Here is a 19,524-nt window from a genome sequence, read left to right on the forward strand (position 1 = left end):
TACAGCATATGTCACCATGCCTGGCTTTAATTGCCACCATCAAGAATCAGGAGTACTTCTGTAGAAGGAACAGTATTTCTGTTTTGGTTTGTGAGACAGGGTCTCTCTGTGTATCGATAGCAGTCCTGGAACTCATTCTATAGATGAAGCTGGTCCTGAACTCAAGAGATCCACCTCCCTCTGCCTTCCAAGGATCGGGACTGAAGGTGAGCCCTACCACCTGGCTGTTCTTACTCTCTTAAGTTGGAGTCTCTGTTACCGAGGCTGCCCCTGAGCTCCTGGGCACAGACAATTCGTCTACCTTTTAAAAGTAACTGAAGCTACAGGGGCTTATGGCTTCTCAATACTAGGAGAGGTCAACTCCAGGGCCTGTGCAGGCTGGGCAAACACTGGCCACAGTACATCCCAGCCAGCAAAGCAAGCTTTGAAAAATCAAGTTCTATCCATTGGGTATGGCGGCAGAGGCCTGTAACCCTAGCATTTGTGAGGCAGAGGCAGGAGGACTGATGAAAGTCTGGGGACAGCATGTTTTACACCAGCCAGGGGAGTATAGAGATGCTGTTTTAATAATAATATAAAATAAATTATTGAGTAACTCTGCTGTAGAAAAGGGCTCTGGAACACTGTTAGGTCAGACCCAAGAAGCAATAAATGGACAGAGTGGGAAGGAGAGGGCTAGGACCCTGTACGGCTACAGGCAGCCCTGTCATAAAGTACCCACAGGGAAGAGTAGTGGGAGGGAGGTTGTACACGGGGCAGGAGGACAAGGCTTGGCTTATGACTATGAGCACAGAGTATCTGAGAAAGAGACAACTGTCTCAGGTTCCTTGGGAGAAGCAGCTCCTCCAACCTGATGAAGCAGGAGCAGAGACACAGACGGCCAATTACTGAAAGCTATGTGTCCCTATAGTCTCAAGAGAACAAAAGCTTCTTAGGTTTGTAAACTTGCACTCATAAATACAGTCCTCAAAACAGAATTCAGTGCATTCTTCAGTCCCTGTGGAACCAGTGCTATTACACAGGAATGTGCCACATGCCATTCTCCACGGCACTGCGAGAGCGGGGTTCTGAGGAGATGAGGAACGAGCTGTGGCAGCTGTGCACCTCAGGAGCGGAGGAGGAGCTTACTGAGAATTTCATCATAGTACGGACAGAACACCATCTTGTTATAGTTGACCAGGCGCACAAATTTCACAGCAACTTCTTCTAGCTCTTTCTGAATGGGACCCAATCCCCCAGGCACTGTAGGCAAGAGCTTCTGATGACCAGAGGCAAGGTATGTCTCCAAGAAGGTCAAAATTCGGGACTCTGTGGCAAAAGGGAAGAATAATCAGGGTTGTCCTTTCAGGGTGACTGACTTTAAACATGTCTGACTAGGTTTCAGTTACGTGAGTCATCGCTTTCTCCAGGAAGTCTTTCCTGGTCACCCCAGATCAGATCCATAGAACTTTGCACTTCTGAGAAGAAGAACACATATGCACACAAGGAATCTGCTCCTAAGAGGATTAGGCCACTGAGACTAACACTGGTCACTGCCACAGGGCACACATGCACAAGAAAGAAAGGCAAAGCAAGAACAAGTTCAAAAATAGGGGTGGGGCTGCAGACATGGCTCAGCCTTAAGAACACTGGACTCATACACACACACACACACACACACACACACACACACACACACACACACACACACACACACACACACACACACACACACCCCTTTCATACCAGCAGAGTGAAATGTTCAAAGGTAGAGAGGGTTGAATATAGAGAGGAGGGGGATGGAAGGGAGGTGACTCTGGTCCTGCTAACTTCTACTGTCTGTCATGACTGAGCACGTTCCCCTCATGCTTCTTCCTTCTTCGATGTTCACAATGGGAGACCACAGGAGTTACTTGCAGTCTTGTTCTACTTAAGAAGAACAATTGTGGTTGATAGCTTTCAGTCCATTCCATTTGGGATACACTTACATGGATTGAATGGACTTTTCAAATTGCCTGCCTTGCTTCTTGTACTGGGGTACCCTCTCAGGTACAAACAAAAGAACCCACAACACAAACACACTGACAGCTGAGTCCTACACTTCTCCATCCCTAAGGGATCTGGTTCTCCTGAGGTTCCTAGAGCTGGACGCTGCCCAGAATCAGAGGTCTGTGTCATTCCCACCCAGGACTGCTGTCTGGAACTAAGACAAAGCCAGCCAGTGGTGCCATGGCTCAGGAGGCAGAGGCAGGCAGATCTCTGAGTTCGAGGTTAGCCTGGTCTACAAAATTCCAGGACAGGCAGGGCTACACAGAAAAAAAACAGCAAAACAAGACAATGAGACCAGCAGCAGCACGGAGGCTTCGGTTCAAAGGCCTCCCTGGGGAATATAAATCCCTATGGTTCAGATGTCTCTCCTCAGTGACCCACAATTAGCTGTGGCTAATGCGGGGCCAGGATAAAGCAGGCTTTGTGAAAACTGTCTTAATTCTTAAAGCCCCACAGTATTCACATTGTATAAAATTGCTTAGTAACAAGGGTCTGAGTCAAGGTCTGTGACACTAGAGTCAGAGCCTCTGAGACAGTGATGGGCTCTGGTTCTGTGAGTCAGGTCTGTGACATGGAGTCAGGGCCTCTGAGACAGTGATGGGCTCTGGTTCTTGCCTGTTGTTTTGGGCAGCCTCAGCACCCTGGTGAAGATCTAACCCTCTCCTAACCCAGCGGCACTCAAACACCACTCGTACCCCATCAAACCCTCTTGGGGTGTATATTGCTATTTGTTGTCATTGGCCATTTTAAGGTAGGGTCTCACTATGGGTCTCTGGCTGGCCTGGAACTTACTATGTAGACCAGGCTGGCCTTGAACTCACAGAGCTCCCCTGCCTCTGTCTCCTGACTGCTCGGTTAAAGGCCTGGACTGCATGTCCAACTCTGTTTTCTTCTGAGGGCCTGTCCTCTAGCCCTCTGTCCTGGTTACTGCATTTTTATTGTTTTTACACAAGCTAACGTCATCCTGGAAGAGGAACCTCAATTGAGAAAATGCCTCTGAAAGATGGAGACAGGTTTATGAGACATTTTCTCTTTTTCTTTTCTTTTCTTTCCTTTTCTTTTCTTTCAAGAGAGGGTTTTCCTGTACAGTCTTGGCTGTCGTGGGGCTCCCTGTACCAAAAGTCTCTAATTCTGAGACTGCCTGCCTCTGCTTCCCAGGTGCTGGGATTAAAGGTGTGTTACCACACCCGGCCACTTTCTTGAGAAATTATGGATATGGGATACCCCAGCTAACTTGAGTGGCGCTGCCCTGGAAGGTGGTCTTGGGCTATATAAGAAAGCACGCTGGGCAAGCCATAGGAAGGAAGCCAATAAGCAGGATCCCAGCATGGCTTCTGTCTCAGTTCCTGCCGCGAATTCCTCAGTGACAGAGTATGACAGGACGAGTCTAAGATGAAACAAACCCTTCCTCCCTAAGTTGCTTTTGGTCATCGTATTTCACCACAGCGATAGGAAGTAAGTGAGAGGATGTCCCCTAAACGTACCCATGATCCTGCGAATCGGGTCGTCAGGACTGGCGAGGGCCTGAATCTGGCCCTTGAGCACAGTCTCCTTACTGACAGAGAATGGAGAGGATCCACACATGGAGAGGCAGCTGCTCACCTCCAGGCACACTTTCTCCCCAATGGAAGTCAGGGCGTCCTCCAGTTGGAAGGAACTAAAATAGAGAGGGGAAGAAAGAGAACAAAGGATGCAACCCTGGCGCTGTCCTGACAAGGAAGGATGACCGCTCAGAGTGTGTAGGATCTGTGGCTCCCTGCCCTGCTCCCTCACTCCCTAGCTGGGCATCCCTTTCTAACCATACCAAAGTGGTTGCTGTCTGTTGTGGACAGGGCCTCATAGAGCCCAGGCTGGTCTAGAACTTACTTTACAGCTGAGGAAAACCTTGAACTTGCGATGTTCCTGTCTCTACCTCCAAGACTAGACTGTGAGCTACCATGCCAGTTTTACAGTGCTGGGGACGAGGACTCTGAGCATGTGAGGCGCATGCATGGTAGGCATGCGCTCTGCCAACAGAGCTACATCCCCAAGCCTCAAAGCACAAAGCTCATGCCTACACAGTGAGTAAGCTTAGAACCACCTTCTATCCCCCAACACCTCCAATGGAATACACAGAAACCAGAAATTTGGTAGCTGTGGGACAGGAGGGAGGGATCCCTGTTCATTGAATACTCTTTTGTATCTCGATTTTCCCCCATGCTGGAGACCAGGCCCAAAACCTCACACACGGTAAGCACCTGGCCAGCTGAGGCGCATCCCCAACCCTCTGCAGACGCTTTGGTTTGATTTGGTGTTTGAGACAGGAGATAGCCAGGGCTAGCTGTGAATTTCTGACCCTCTGTCCTACTGTTCAGGCGCTGGGATCACAATGTACTCTAGCGATTTGTACAAGGAAGAATCCAAAGAAGAGAACAAATATCCCCGACTCCTTGGGAGCCCCCTGAGGGTGGGGCTGCTGGGAGAACAGTTTCCTCTCAGCTCTTTTACTCACACTGCGTTTAGTGACTGTGCTCTGTCCTGTAGCACTTCTGGGAAATGAGGGAGCGAGTCCCAGGCCTCACTGCTGGTCTGGTATCACACTGTGCAGCCCCAGAGTAGCCAGAGCTCCCAAGAAGAGGGAACAAAATGGAAGGGACAGCTGAGCCTGAGCAATGGCCTCAGGGCAGGCCTCAGTCTGCTGGTCACAGTGTGTGAACACGCTCCACGTGGCACTGACCGCACACACTGTACAGGCTTAGCAGTACAACCTCCTCCTCTTGTGAGGGGGACGCAGTGGTCTGAATGAGTATGGCTCCACACACGCATACCGGAACACTGTGGGGAGTGGCGTTAGGAGGTGTGGCCTTGTTGCTGCCTGCTTCTCAGATGGAGAACTCCTGACCCCTCCTCACCACCGTGTCTCACTATGCTTCTGCTTTGACAGTATGGACTAAGTCTCTGAAGTGTAAAGTAGCCCCACTGTAAGAGCTGCTGTGACCACTAGGCAGTGCAATGGTGGCACACGCCTTTAATCAGGAGTCAGAGCCAAGTGGATGTCTTCAGTTCAAGGCCAGCCTGGTCTAGTGAGTTCCAGGACTGCCAGGACTACACTGAGAAGCCTGCCTCAAAAAAAAAAAAAAAAAAAAAAAAAAAAAAAGAAGAAGAAGAAGAAAAGAAAAAGAAAAAAGAGTTGCTATGGCTGCATTGTCTCTTCCCAGCACTAGAAACTAAGACAGATGAGAAGGGTTCCCTCTGCAGTGGGCCTTATCAGATACAGGGCTTCCTAGCACTGTTCAAACCCGCCCATGTGTTGTGACTTGTGGGAGTCGTGTCCTGGTTGTGATGAGGGAGAATGTGTGTGTGCTAGAATGTGTACAATATTAAGTTTGACTCATGAGAAAATGACACATTTGTGGCAGACACGACATGTCTATAAGGGATGTGGCAAAGGGCATGCTCCAAGGAGTAGAGCTTATTTCTTCTGTGATCTTTATCTTCCAAGAGACACAGCTGAGCTACTGGCTGTCCTGGGGCCACGGTCCACATTCCACTGGTTTCTCTAAGGTCATGGTTTTTACTGAGGGTTGGTAGTGAAAACAACTCAGTGGGTGGAAGTCAGTGGGGTGATTTGTTAATAAATCGGACTAAGTTAGAAAACAGGTTAAACATAGGGAATGTTCTACCTTGGCAGGTGTCTACTTCAGTTCTATTTGTGTTAGAATGTTCTGGTCGCAGCCGAATTGCTCACTGTGGGCTCTGAGGACAGACATTTGAAAACTACAATCCTAGAGCCTGGTCAAGGCTTCTGTTCCCTGTAACCCAGGCATGATGGCCATAAATCAACTTCAGGTAGGCAAAGTCTTCTCCAATCTCCTGGTGGCCTTACACTGGGAAACTCCTACTGTCCATTCACTGTAGGTCAGCCACTTACGGCAGATGCACGTCTGTTAGCAGAATCTTCACCACCGTCTTGAGCTTCTCCGCAAAGCCGGCATGCCCAGAAACTGCAGGTGCAGCCGTACTGAACGTGACGAGCAGCACAGCTCCCAGGAGGGCCAGCTGCTCCAGCTGGAGCTGGAGCTCTTGGAAACGAGGCTGGTCCATCAAAACTGTCTGCAATGAACACACACGGCACTGCTGAGCAGAAATGCAAACTGACCAGCAGAGGGCAACAGCGTCACACCTCCACCTGCTCTGCCCTGCCCTTCCAGATCTCCTGGATTCCTTTCAGAGCTACAACAGCTGAGGCAGTCTGGCCATAAACCCGAGACTCTACCCCTTCCAGGACTGAGATCTCAGGCACTCAGGCAAGTGCCTTTACTCTCTGAGGCTAGACAAAAGGGAGTTATCTTTGTACAGCCCCTGAAAGAGGGAGAAACTAGGGCAGCAGCGGAGCAGTAGGAGATACAGTAGCAGGAAGGGAAGGGTAAGAAGATGCAGCTAGGGTGGCCAATGAGAGTCCATCTCCATCCCCACAGACCAGGAAGTCACAAAGCTGACAGATGGGAGATCCCTAAAGCACAGCCTACAATTATTCACCCCCCGTATCCATAGCACAAAGGAGCAACAAGAGCTGGGCAAGGTGGGCACCCTCCCCCGACCCACAGATGCACTCAGACAGCTGAGACGGGAGGATTGCTGTGAGTGTAAGGCCAGCCTGAGACACAAAGCGAGACTGTCTCAGAACAAACAAAAGCACCTCAGGTGTGTAAATAAAGAGAACAGTCAGAAACGACAAACCGAGCAGAGCCACACAAAAGCCACCTGAAAGTGACTTCCTCTCAGTTAAAGAGCCCAGGCTTCCCTACCAGAGGCTGCAGAGATGAGGGAAGAGCAGCACAAAGGATGCTGATTCGGCTCAGAGGTTTTCGGTTGTTTTCTTTTGGGGGTGTAGGCTTGGGGACAGGATCTCACCATATGGCTGTGGCTGTCCTGGAGCCCACTCTGTAGACCAGGCTGGCCTCAAACTCACACAGATCCACCTCTCTCTGCCTTAAGAGCACTGGGGTTAAAAGTGTGCACCACCATGCCTGGCCCAGATCTGGGTTTTCACATGTTAAACAAACAAGCTTTAAGAACCTCTTTGCTACGGGTTGGGGATTTAGCTCAGTGGTAGAGCACTTGCCTAGCAAGCGCAAGGCCCTGGGTTCGGTCCCCAGCTCCAAAAAAAAAAAGAATCTCTTTGCTGGGGGCTGGAGAGATGGCTCAGTGGTTAGGAGCACTGGCTGCTCTTCCAGAGGTCCTGAGTTCAATTCCCAGCAACCACATGGTGGCTCATAGCCATCTGTAATGAGATCTGATGCCCTCTTCTGAAGACAGCCACAGTGTACTCATTCATACACACACACACACACACACACACACACACACACACACACACACACACACACACACATGCATACATATATCTTAAAAAAAAAAGTTTGGGACTGGGCTTCAGTGTTGAAAACAATAATCAGAAAATGGAGTCAGAGGAGTCAGAGCCTGGACTTCTTGGAGGTAAAACCTCCCTGAAGACTGAGGTCCTTCTTCACTAACAGCCTCCATTTACCTCACTGTTCACGTGGCCATGATGTCACTTAACAGTTAGCTAACAGGAGTTGACTTCTCCATTGCTGACTTCCCTCCCGAAGCTCCAATGCCACTCCCCAGAGTCACACCTTCCAACAAGCCAGCACCAGCTTTGGGTTCCCCCTTCCGTACCAACAGGGAACTCCGGCAAGAAGAGAAACTCACAGCTCTTGAAAGGAAATAGGGACCATGACAAGCACATTGACAGAAGCTGCAGGTCTAAGGCTGGAAAAAGGAACAAGTGCCCTCAAAGAAGACAGGAAGCCACACGCCAGATTAGTTTCTGCCAGAAAAGTGGGGAACCCCTCATTACTCATCCTCTGCAATGGTCCCTGCAGTTAGACTTGCTTCTAATGCTGCTCACTGTGGATGTGGCAGAACCTTTTGGAGATCAAGCTGTGAAGCAAAACCAGGTTTTTGTTTTGTTTTTATGGTTTTTCAAGACAGGGTTTCTCTATGTAGCCCTGGCTGGCCTTGAAGAACTCAGGGATTAAAGGTGTGTAACACCTATACACACCTTTTTTTATAATGACAGATTGAATAAAACAGTATAAAAAGTCCAGTGGTGCAGACAGGAAGCAGGTCACACACTGCTGGTGGGGTGAGAACAGATGAGCAGTTTCTCAAAGCGTTGCGCCTGGAGTCTACCCAGGATACAACCTCTAGAGTGTGAAGTCAAAGTCCACATAGTGTGCGGCACACAGGTAACCACAGCAGCGGAATGCACGAAAGCCAGAGTGACCACAGTCACAGCTGGGAAGGAAATGAGCTGTGTCCACACAGTAGGAGATGATGTGATGAGCCTACAAGACATCATAAGCAGGCCAGGCACGCAAGCATAAGTGTGGCATGACTCCATGACACAAGCACCTGCACATGCTGGGCCTGTTATCATAGCATTTGAAGGCTAAGACTGGAAGTTCAAAGCCAGTCTGGGCCACAGGAGACCCTGTCAGAAAAATCCAAAACAAACAAAGATAAAAATTAAACTCCCAGAGTTATTAAATTTGTAGACTTGCAGTAGAATGGTAGTTGTCAAGAGCCATAAGAGACAGGGAATTACTACTGTCTTAGTCACCGTTCTATTGCTGTGAAGACACACCAAGAGCCATGGAGGACAGGGAATTACTACTGTCTTAGTCACCGTTCTATTGCTGTGAAGACACACCACGACCAAGGCAATTCTTATAAAAGAAAGCATTTAACTGGGCATTTGCTTACACTTTTGGAGATTTAGTCTATCATCATCATGGCAGGGAGCAGACAAGCAATGATGCTGGAGAAGTAGCTAAAAGAAAATGGCTTGGCATGAACTTCTGAAACCTCAAAGCTCAATGGTTAAGATAACTAGCTGCTTTTGCAGAGGACCCAGGTTCGATTCCAAGCACCCAAATGGTGGCTCATAACATCTTATAACTCCAGGTTTCAGGGGATCTGATGCCCTCTTCTGACTCTCTGGGCACTGAACTCACATGTACACACCCACACAGACACACACATATAATTACAAAACAATAAAAATAAATCTTTAAATTTTTTAAATTTATTTTTACTTCATGTGCATTGGTGTTTTGTCTGCATGTCTGTCTGTCTAAGAGTGTCAGAGTCTCTGAAACCGCAGTTACAGACAGTTATAAGCTGCCATGTGGTTGCTGGGAATTGAACCTGGGTCCTCTGGAAAAGCAGCCAGTGCTGCTCTTCTTAATCATTGAGTCATCTCTCTGGCCTCAAAAAGTAAATCCAAAAGAAAGAAAGAAAGAAAGAAAGAAAGAAAGAAAGAAAGAAAGAAAGGAAAGAAAGAAAGAAAGAAAGAAAGAAAAAGAAAGAAGAAAGAGAGAGAGAGAGAGAGAAGAAAGAAAGAAAGAAAGAAAGAAAGAAAGAAAGAAAGAAGAAAGAAAGAGGGAGGGGGGAGGGAAGGAAGGAAGGAAAGGAAGGAAGAAAAAAGAAGGAAGAAAGGAGAGAAAGAAAGGAGAGAAAGGAGAGAAAGAAAGAAACTCCAAAGCCCATCCCAGTGACACACCTCCTCCAACATGTTTATGTCATGTTTTACAACTCAAACACAATGGGGTCTTCAAGAAGGCTCCGCAGGTAAAGGCCTTGCCAGCAAGCACGGTTACTTCGGTTTGATCCTCAGACCCCACATGGGGGACGAGAACAATTCCTGAAAGTTGTCCTCTGACACATTCCCAAATTCACCTCATAAGCAAATGTAAAAGCAAGTAAGTAATTCTTTTTTTTTTTTCTTTTCTTTTCTTTTTTTCAGAGCTGGGGACCGAACCCAGGGCCTAGGTAAGCGCTCTACCGCTGAGCTAAATCCCCAAACCAAGTAAGTAATTCTTTAAGTACAATGGAAAATTAAATGATTAAGAACTGGTCGCGCCACTAAAAACCCCCACTGTGCTTCCCAAAAGGAGCCAGCTGTACACTCGTTTATAGAACTGTCTAGAACAGACAAATAGAGAGTGGAAAGCAGAACTGGAAGGAGGAGAAAGTCTGCTGGCTGATGATGCCTGCAAGGACAACTGTCTAAGTCTGAAAATATACCAGAAAGCACTGAGGGGTACATGCTGAGGAGGAAGGGACAGGTGGATCTTGGCGAGTTCAAGACTAGCCAGGACTACATAGCAGGCTCCAGAACGGCCAAGGGTACATGGAGAGAGCCCCTGTCTCAAAAACACAAAGGAGGAGAACAAGAGAGAATAATGAGGGAAGGGAAAAGAAAGATCTCGTTGCTTATTGTCTCATCTGTAGAATGTACACATGTACACATACAGAGAGAGAAGAAAAGGAAGACACATAAACAAATGTAGAACCAAGCGGAAGAGAGAGAAGGGATGGTAATAAGGGTGAGGACGAGCAAAGGACAACATATGAAATGCCAACATGAAATCCATTACTTTATACGCTGAGAATTTAAAGTACTTACAATTTCAAGTGAAGACATTTTTGGTACGTGATTTGTATCAGAATAACAAGATTCTTTCAAAAAAAAAAAAAAAAACCTGAGCAACTTGAGACAACGTATGAATGGTTAAAGTGCCAGCGGCGCCTACCTCAGGGAAAGGTCTCCGGAAGTGGTCCCATTTCAGAAGCTTCAGGTAGGCATAGTTCTGGACAGAGACAGCGGTCAGCGGTGGAGCATCCCCAGAGCCAGCAGCACCTCCCCCGGCTGGAAGGGCATGTTTGCACTTCTGAGTCAAAAGGTCGTTTGAGGCCTCCTCCAGCCACTGGGTGACAAAGTCCAGGGAGTCTGTGGAAAACAGGGTTACACGCATCACCCTGACATTTGCAGGGAGACTTCTTGGGATTACCTTAATGAAGAGTGAAACAGTGAAATTCAGAGTAGAGAATGAACTTTGGAACCCACAGAACTGAATCCAAATCACCATATTTCTCATCGCTAGCTTTGTGACCTCAGACAAATCTGAACAGAAGACTCCTGTTATAAAGAAATGCCCAACACCAGCCTCATGGATGACAAAGCAAGGGCCTAGCCTAGCCTTGCCCGCTTCCTTCCTACTCTTTTCTCTAGTACTGACCACATTCCATGTGGCTGGAAGCCCAGACTAACTGCAGCTCTGAGGGATGGCAAAACTTGTGGCTTGCAAACAGGACAAGACAGCAGCTGGTGTCCCTTTGTGTAGTGCAGCATTACAGAGTGCTTACATATTAGTCAGGGTTATACACAGCCTTCTTTCTGGTGTGACTCACTGAGGTGGCAGCATGTAAGCAGGGCCCTCAGATGGCCTTATGCTCCCTCTGCTTCCCTAAAGTTGAGTCACGCACAGGTGACACACAGAACACCAGTGTCCTACACACTCTGAGTAAAAAGTGCTTCTTCGGAGAGGTGCAGTCCTGGCGGAAGCCTCCTTCAAACCAAGCAGGACCTGTGGTTATAGCTGCTGTCAGCTCCTCCCTGGTGCTACCTCTGTTCTCTTCACAAAGCTCTCAGTTTGGCTCTGACTGCTGATATGCATGGCCACACCTTGCCTTCAGCCTTCTAGAGACAGCTTTTCTCTGTGGCATTCAGGCTTTGGAGACCTTGAAATGGTGGACAAGTACGAGACCGTGATGACCAGGACTCTAGTTAGGCTCCCACGCAGCAGAGAGCTCACTGCAGCTGAACTTCTGGCACCTGACTCTGCCACACTCTTTAGCCTAGAAGACCGCAGCTCCTGTGCCTCCTGAGGCACAGACTGAACAGTGTGTCTGCCAATCTTCTCCCACTTCTTCTACTCTCCCCTCTTCCCAGTCTTCCTGGCCCCAGTCTCCCATATAAGGAAGGCTACAGGAGCTAACTTCTCAAGCTGAGTTAACCAACCTGGTCAGGCCCAAGATCTATTCAGACTGCCATCATCTCGTCAGCAAAGCTAAGCTACGTGGGATCCACCACACACTGCACCTGAAAGCGTCCTACAAATACGACTGTACTAGACTTAGTCACTTGTTTACCTGAAGTCACATGAGCCTTGTAAAAATGCCATTTTCTTCCCAGCACTTGAAGAAAGAAAGAAAGAAAGAAAGACTGTCACAGTTTATGTTCAGCCTGGATTTCACAATAAACACCAGGCCACCTGGGCTGCAGAACAAGACCTGGTCTCAAAACAAAACCAAAGCTGGCTGTGGCGGTGCAGGCCTTTAGCCTGGTACTGGAAAGGCAGGGTCGTGCTCTACCCAGGGCTACAAGTATTTTGGGACCCTGTCAAAAGAAAAGGAAGGAAGGAAGGAAGGAAGGAAGGAAGGAAGGAAGGAAGGAAGGAAGGAAGGAAGGAAGGAGGGGGGAGGGAGGGAGGGAGGGAGGGAGGGAGGAGGGAGGGAGGAAGGAAGGAAGGAAGGAAAGGAGGAAGGAAGGAAGGAAGGAAGGGAGGGGAAGGGAAGAAAAGGAAAGGAAGGGAAATGAAGGAAAGACAGGAAAGAAAGGAAAGAAAAAAAGACAGACAGACAGACAGACAAAAATCCAAGCAAACAAGCCCTCTAAGCTAACAACAACAACAAGCAGAGTGAAAGTGGCCCTTTCCTGGCTGTGAGCACTGAGTCATGCATGCGTAAGGAAAGGGGTAAGGTGACAGTCCCTGCTCCCATCAGCAGGAGAAAAACTAAGTAACAGATTTGTCATAAAGAACAAAAATTAAGACCTGAAATATAATTTAGCTAAAACTGTTGTTTTCCTTGTGGAAAAATAAAAATTTAATCTAGTAATCTTCATTCTTTCCATTTTTATTCTCAAGTCCTCCCAACATAGCTCTTGCTTGTCCACTGAGTTTATTTCTTGTTCTTTTGTTTTTGATGTTTAAGAGCATCCCACGCTTTTCCTTCTTCAAAGCACGCCACCCTCATACATCCTCACCTTGGGTGACGTGTTACCATAACTAAAATACAAGACAGAAGTCAAATGATGAAAAAGGGCCACAGAGCCACTCACTTGGCTGCTTCTCCAACACTTCCTGAAATTTCTTCCTCTCATATTCAACTGACTGCTGCATGAGGTGTGGCCTAATGCTACTGATAGCGAAGTTGGCCATGTCGACTTTCATTAGGTCCAACACAGAAAATATTGCCCTGAAAAAAGAAAAAATTTAGAAGCAGGCAGTCACGATGCAAGCATAGTTTAAAGGAAAAGAGATATATGTCTCACCTTAGAATGCACAACGAAAGAAATCTGGGAAATCGTGAGAAAAAAATGGGTTAAGAAAATGAATTTGGGGGACTGGAGAGATGGCTCAATGGTGAACAGCACTTCTGCTCTTCGAGAGCACCTGTTGCGGCTGGTTTCATGTCAGCCTCACAGAAGCTAGAGTCGTCAGAGAGGAGGAGCCTTAGTTGAGAAGGTGCTTCCATGAGATTGGCTGTGGGCAAGCCTGTAGGGCACTGTCTAAATTAGTGATTGATGGGGGAGGGCTCAGCCTGGGTGCCTGGGCTGATGGTCCTGGGTTCTATAAGAAAGCAGCCCTTAAAATAAAAATGAAAATAAAAATAAAAATCAGGCTAAGCAAACCAAGGGAAACAAGCCAGTAAGCAGTCCTCCTCCACAGCCTCTGCCTCAGCTCCTCCTCCTAGGTCCCTGCTCTCTTGCTTTGGAGTAAAACAACCCTTTCCTCCCCAAGTTGCTTTTGGTCATGGTGTCTCACCAAGATCATGTGACATACCTGACCATGTTGTTTTGGGGGACTGTGAAAGGACTTTGAAAAGCTATCAAGTGTTCAAAGCTCAGTGAGCTTCTCTGTGGTAGCCTGGAACCTGTTGAGAGCAGCGCAGATGATGGAGGCATGGCCTGTGATGTCCCAGAGGGAAGTTGGAGTGTCACTTAATGACACTAGCAAGGACATTTGCTACTTTGAGTTGATAATCTGTGGTTCTGGTTAGCTAGGGGTAAAGAATCAGCTGTGATTAACAAGAGACCAGAAACACTGAAGTAAAACCTTCGCATGACTGGGACAATTGATGCTGGCTAGCTGGAGCTAAGAAATTTGTGGTGATTAAGAAACCAGCATCACTAAGGTGAAATCTTCTGGGAAGTGTTTCAACAGTCAGTATACAGAAGCTGTGTTCCAGAGAAGACCAACATTGTCCCTTATACTAGCAGCTGAATGTGGTACTGTGTAAGTCACCAGGTTGAGCTCGTTTTGAAAGCATGAAGGGATCATGGAAAGCAATGAAGGCTTGGCTCCATGAGAGGCCAGGAGAGGCCATTGGTGAAGGTGGAACCAGAACAGCAGTAGAAGCCCCAGGATTGAAGGAGTCATGAGGAAAGTTGAGAGCCCAGGAGAGGCTATTGGTCAAAGTACAACCCAGTTGCAGAGGACCCCAGCATTTTGGAGATGCCAATACCACGGAACAACTGCCAAGAATAGCAGCAGCACTCCATGGTGGAGTGGAGTCAGCCTAAACCCAGAAGACAAGCTCTGTGTACTGCATAGGGCAGACGACCCAGGCCCTCTGGAGGAGCCTAAGGTATCAGGAGTGAATGCCAGACACTGGCCATGGAGAGGCTTACACAGTGGCAGCTTGGTTTTGCTTTGATCTGTTTGTGACTATGCCCTGGCCCTTCCCTCTTGAAGTAAAGTATTTAATTTAATTATGAAAGAGACTGAACCTTTAATGTGTTTGAATTTATGAAGCCCATGGGGCTTTTAAAGTTATTTGTTTAATATTGTGATATTAATATCACTGTGCCATCCTGGAGCTAAATGAGAAAGAAAAGGTTTTAACTGAAAAGTGAAATGTTCATGTGTCAAGCTGGCAAGGTGACAGTTGTGCTGGCTAGTTTTATGTCAACTCGACACAAGCCAGAGCAACAGGAGTGAGAGACCTTAGTTCTGTCCCCAGCACATATGCTGGCCTCCTCCGGCTCTGGCCTCCTCCAGCACCAGCACTCACATATATATACCCAGACAGACACACGAACACACATTATACTCAGACAGACAGGCATACATACAACTAAAAATAAAAATCTTTTCTAAGAAGTTCAACAAATTCGGAACACAAACTCTTAACTAATGGCTTAAAAGTCAGCAAAGTTTTAAGGTGCTTTTTTTAGCATCCTAATCTTGACACTGCCTTTCTAGCCCAGAGCATGTTCCTTGGGTCTAGGCCAGTTCTTCTGGCAGCCTGAGGAAGACAGAGACCTGAGCTGGAGCTCCTTCATCTTCATGCTTACAGGTTAGTTCATTTCCTAAGCAAAGAATAAAAACTGGCTACGTGAGGGGCTCAGACATACAATCCCAGCACTATGAAGGCAGAGGCAGGAGGATCTCTGTAAGTTCGAGACCAGCCTGGTCTACAAGTGGCATTCCAGAACAGCCAGAGGTACACAGAGAGACACTGTCCCAAACAAAACAAAACAAATTAACTTTCTCCTTCCTCCTCCCTCTTAGCCCAGTTTCTGTTTTAAGAATCATTTTATGCTCTAGTTCAGTGGCATTGCCAGTTCACCCTGTCCACCCAAAGGACAAACTCCTGACCTGCTACTGAGAATGCCTTCCATTCTGTCTGGCTTACACCCCCACTGCGGGGGGAGGGGAGGTAGTTAAGAACCCGAGGTTCAGGTGTAGACATGGCACTGCACAGAAGCAGGGCTAGGACCAAAAGTGCTCCCAGGTCCATGGCCCTGTAGAACCACAGCCTTTGCACAGGGTCACTGCAACCCTTCCCCTGCTCCTTGCCCGGCTCACAGATCCACAGCAGCCCTCTTGTCCTGAGAGGAAAACCCTCTACTGCAAACTCTCCCATCAGCTCCCTAAGACCCACAGGGAAGCAGAGGCTTCAGAAACTACGTGGGCAGCTGCTGATTTAGAGAACCCACACATGCTCACAGGGTGTTTTCAAAAGCCCAGCTCTCCCAACTTCTCTTTATGAAAGTCAACAGACTGGGCGACCTGAGTCATCATAGCCACAAGCAGCTAGAACCAAGAAGCACTTCTATCTCTATGGTTTATTTTACTTACTCATTCAATTCAGCCACGTTTTTCTAGAGATTATTTATTTATTACATATAAGTACACTGTATCTGTCTTCAGACACACCAGAAGAAGGCATCAAATCCCATTACAGAGGTTGTGAGCCACCATGTGGTTGCTGGGATTTGAAATCAGGACCTCTGGAAGAGCAGCAGTGCTCTTAACCACGGAGCCATCTCTCTAGCCCCAATTCAGCCACATTTAAATGATTATTTTATGTGCATTGGTATTTTGCCTACATGTATATCTGTATGAGATCCCCTGAACTGGAGTTACAGATGGTTGTGAATTGCCATGTGGTTGCTGGGAATTGAACCTAGGTCCTCTGGCAAGGCAGCCAACACTATTAACTGCTGAGCCATCTCTCCAGCCCTCATTCATTCACTTTTTAAAGATAGTATCTATGTGCCCCAAACAGGATTTGAACTCAAGATCCTACCTTAGCCTCTTAGTGCTACAAAAACAGTGGCAGTTAGTGACAAAATTCCTACATTTCTGTGTTTTAGATGTTTGTTTTAGAAACACTTTTAAAATGACTGAATTCCTAGGCTTTAGGAAATGTAAATCTGCAACAGTTTTCAACTAGAAGTACTGTGATGGACACATTCCATACCTGAAAAGAGGCACTATTTCCTTAACATCCTTTAGTTTTTTAACTTCCTCATCTCGAGCAGGTGCGCACAATATCCCCATCATGCCAACAATGAATTCTGCCAGCTTGGAAATGTCTAGGGCCCCATTCTCCGCTTCCTGTTTTATCAGCTCCAGATCCAAGGTTTCTGTTATCTGGTTTCTCAGTCTAGTGTGACCAGGCAGCAAGAAAGATAACAAAGTCTACAAGAGAGCATAGATAAGTTTAATCAGAATTTCTCAGTCAGGAATCACTTTTATAATACATGAAGGATTTATTACTATTCAAAAGGGAAGGATCACCAACTGCTATTATCATGCACATATTTTTAGACTCTAAAAACCTACAGACAAACATGCACATGTGTCATTTAAAATAGCTACTTAAGTTTTGCTCACACTCTAGCGGTCGCCTGGATGCAAGAAAAAGCTGGGAGTTGGTTGGTCGGTCGGCTGGTGGTGGTCTCTGGGGCAGGGAGTTGGTTGGTTGGTTGGCTGGTGGTGTTCTCTGGGGCAGGGAGTTGGTTGGTTGGTTGGTTGGTGGTGTTCTCTGGGGCAGGGAGTTGGTTGGTTGGTTGGCTGGTGGTGTTCTCTGGGGCAGGGAGTTGGTCGGTTGGTTGGTTGGTGGTGTTCTCTGGGGCATGGAGTTGGTCGGTTGGTTGGTTGGTGGTGTTCTCTGGGGCATGGAGTTGGTCGGTTGGCTGGTGGTGTTCTCTGGGGCATGGAGTTGGTCGGTTGGCTGGTGGTGTTCTCTGGGGCACGGGGTTGGTTGGTCTCTGGGTGTTCTCTGGGGCAGGAGTTGGTTGGTTGGTTGGTTGGTGGTGTTCTCTGGGGCAGGGAGTTGGTTGGTCGGTTGGTGGTGTTCTCTGGGGCAGGGAGTTGGTTGGTCGGTTGGTTGGTGGTGTTCTCTGGGGCAGGGAGTTGGTTGGTTGGTTGGTTGGTGGTGTTCTCTGGGGCAGGGAGTTGGTTGGTCGGTTGGTTGGTGGTGTTCTCTGGGGCAGGGAGTTGGTCGGTTGGTTGGTGGTGTTCTCTGGGGCAGGGAGTTGGTTGGTTGGTTGGTTGGTGGTGTTCTCTGGGGCATGGGGTTGGTTGGTTGGTTGGTTGGTGGTGTTCTCTGGGGCAGGGAGTTGGTTGGTTGGTTGGTGGTGTTCTCTGGGGCAGGGAGTGGGTTGGTCGGTTGGTTGGTGGTGTTCTCTGGGGCATGGAGTTGGTTGGTCGGTTGGTTGGTGGTGTTCTTTTGGGTTGGTTGGTTGGTTGGTGGTGTTCTCTGGGGCAGGGAGTTGGTTGGTTGGCTGGTGGAGTTCTCTGGGGCAGGGAGTTGGTTGGTTGGCTGGTGGAGTTCTCTGGGGCAGGGAGTTGGTTGGTTGGTTGGTTGGTTGGTTGGTTGGTTGGTGGTGTTCTTTTGGGCAGGGAGTTGGTTGGTTGGTTGGTGGTGTTCTTTGGGGCAGGGTCTTGATGTGCTAGCCCATCTGTCTACTGGCTATCCAGCTCCCTACATGCTGGCTAGGATCACTGTATGTATTACCATGTTTGCCTAAAATTGGTCGATGATAAGCAAAGGAAAGGTCAGTTGCTATGGAAGCCTGTGAGCCAACCACTGATTCTAATTTTCCCAGGCAACAATTCTTCAGTATGAAGCTTAAAGCCACTGAGAAGAACCGCTCCATCTCCAGCCTTTTCTAGTCCAAGGTATAATTACATTTTGGCTAATATAAGTTGAATGCCACTTACTAAAAATTTATAAATACTCTGTATTTCATAATGCAAGTTTTTTAGTCTCTAAGAAATACGAATGTTTTCTTTGTTGTACATAAGTAGCATCTTCAGGTTATCATGGCTTGGCTGAAAAGAAACTTTAAAGGGCAATGGTGGCTAAATCAAAAGTACATGATCCAAATTCCTTCAAATACTTTAACTTTGGGGCCCTCAATTTCTTTAGTTTTCTGGCCTAGTAACAATGAATATTCCCTAAGCAACATTAACTCTCAATCTTACCTCTTTGATCTCTCCTACAAGTTTGATGGCATGGTCATAGGTCGGGGGGTCTTCACTTAGCTGGACACTCAAGCAATCCCAGAATGCTTTGTGTACAATCTCCTTCACTCTCTTCTCCAAGCTAAAGACAACGGGAAAAGTAAAAAGACAAATATTATATATGTGCATGTTTAAAATCGCTTTCAAAATCATAAATTCTATGGCTGTAGAGTAAAAATCTTTAAAACCGGGGTTGGGGATTTAGCTCAGTGGTAGAACGCTTGCCTAGCAAACGCATAAGGCCCTGGGTTGGGTCCCAGCTCAAAAAAAAGAAAAAAAAAAAAAAAACCATAGAAACTTTAAAACCAGAGAAACTGATGGCAACTATTTGAACTTAAGAAGAGTGGCTTTGGGCTGAGAGATGGCTCAGTGGTTAAGAGCACTATTTCTCCCAGAGGTCCTTTCAATTCCAGCAACCACATGGTGGCTCACAACCATCTGTAAGGGGTCGGATGCCCTCTTCTGGTGTGTCTTTCAAGAAGAGTTTTCACCTCACTTAGTAGCCAACATGAATCCAGTGACTAGCCCGTGACAATGCCATAAAGAAAAGGCTGCAGTGCTGGAGAGGTGCCTCAGCAGTGAGAGCATTTGCATGCACATGCTACACGTAAATACACGCAGGAAAAACACTCATACACGACTTTTAAGTTTCTGAAAGACTGGAGAATTCAGAGTTGGTAGTTTTCATTTCTCTGACTTCAGCAAGTTCCTATGACACACATATGTGAATCGGGTGCCTACAGAGCCAGAGGCAGGATCTCCACGGAAGCAGGTGATTGTACACTGCCCAGCATAGGTGCCTGGAGCTGTGCTCAAGTCCTCT

General features: G+C 47.4%; 1 protein-coding gene across 1 annotated transcript in view; it reads right to left on the bottom strand.

Annotated features, from left to right (window-relative positions):
- The window catches only part of Tcp11l1 (t-complex 11 like 1), a 29,968-nt gene continuing 10,444 nt past the window's right edge, over positions 1-19,524 (bottom strand). Inside the window, exons 4-10 of the mRNA XM_032903834.1 lie at positions 18,663-18,783; positions 16,651-16,871; positions 13,001-13,137; positions 10,632-10,828; positions 5,939-6,120; positions 3,513-3,685; positions 1-1,308 (exon numbers count right to left, since the gene is read on the bottom strand). Of these exons, the coding sequence (XP_032759725.1) occupies positions 1,106-1,308; positions 3,513-3,685; positions 5,939-6,120; positions 10,632-10,828; positions 13,001-13,137; positions 16,651-16,871; positions 18,663-18,783 (1,234 nt within the window). The 3' untranslated portion in view covers positions 1-1,105. The remainder of the gene's footprint in view (positions 1,309-3,512; positions 3,686-5,938; positions 6,121-10,631; positions 10,829-13,000; positions 13,138-16,650; positions 16,872-18,662; positions 18,784-19,524) is intronic.

This window comes from Rattus rattus, chromosome 5, assembly GCF_011064425.1.
Source record: "Rattus rattus isolate New Zealand chromosome 5, Rrattus_CSIRO_v1, whole genome shotgun sequence".
Taxonomy (NCBI): Eukaryota; Metazoa; Chordata; class Mammalia; order Rodentia; family Muridae; genus Rattus; species Rattus rattus.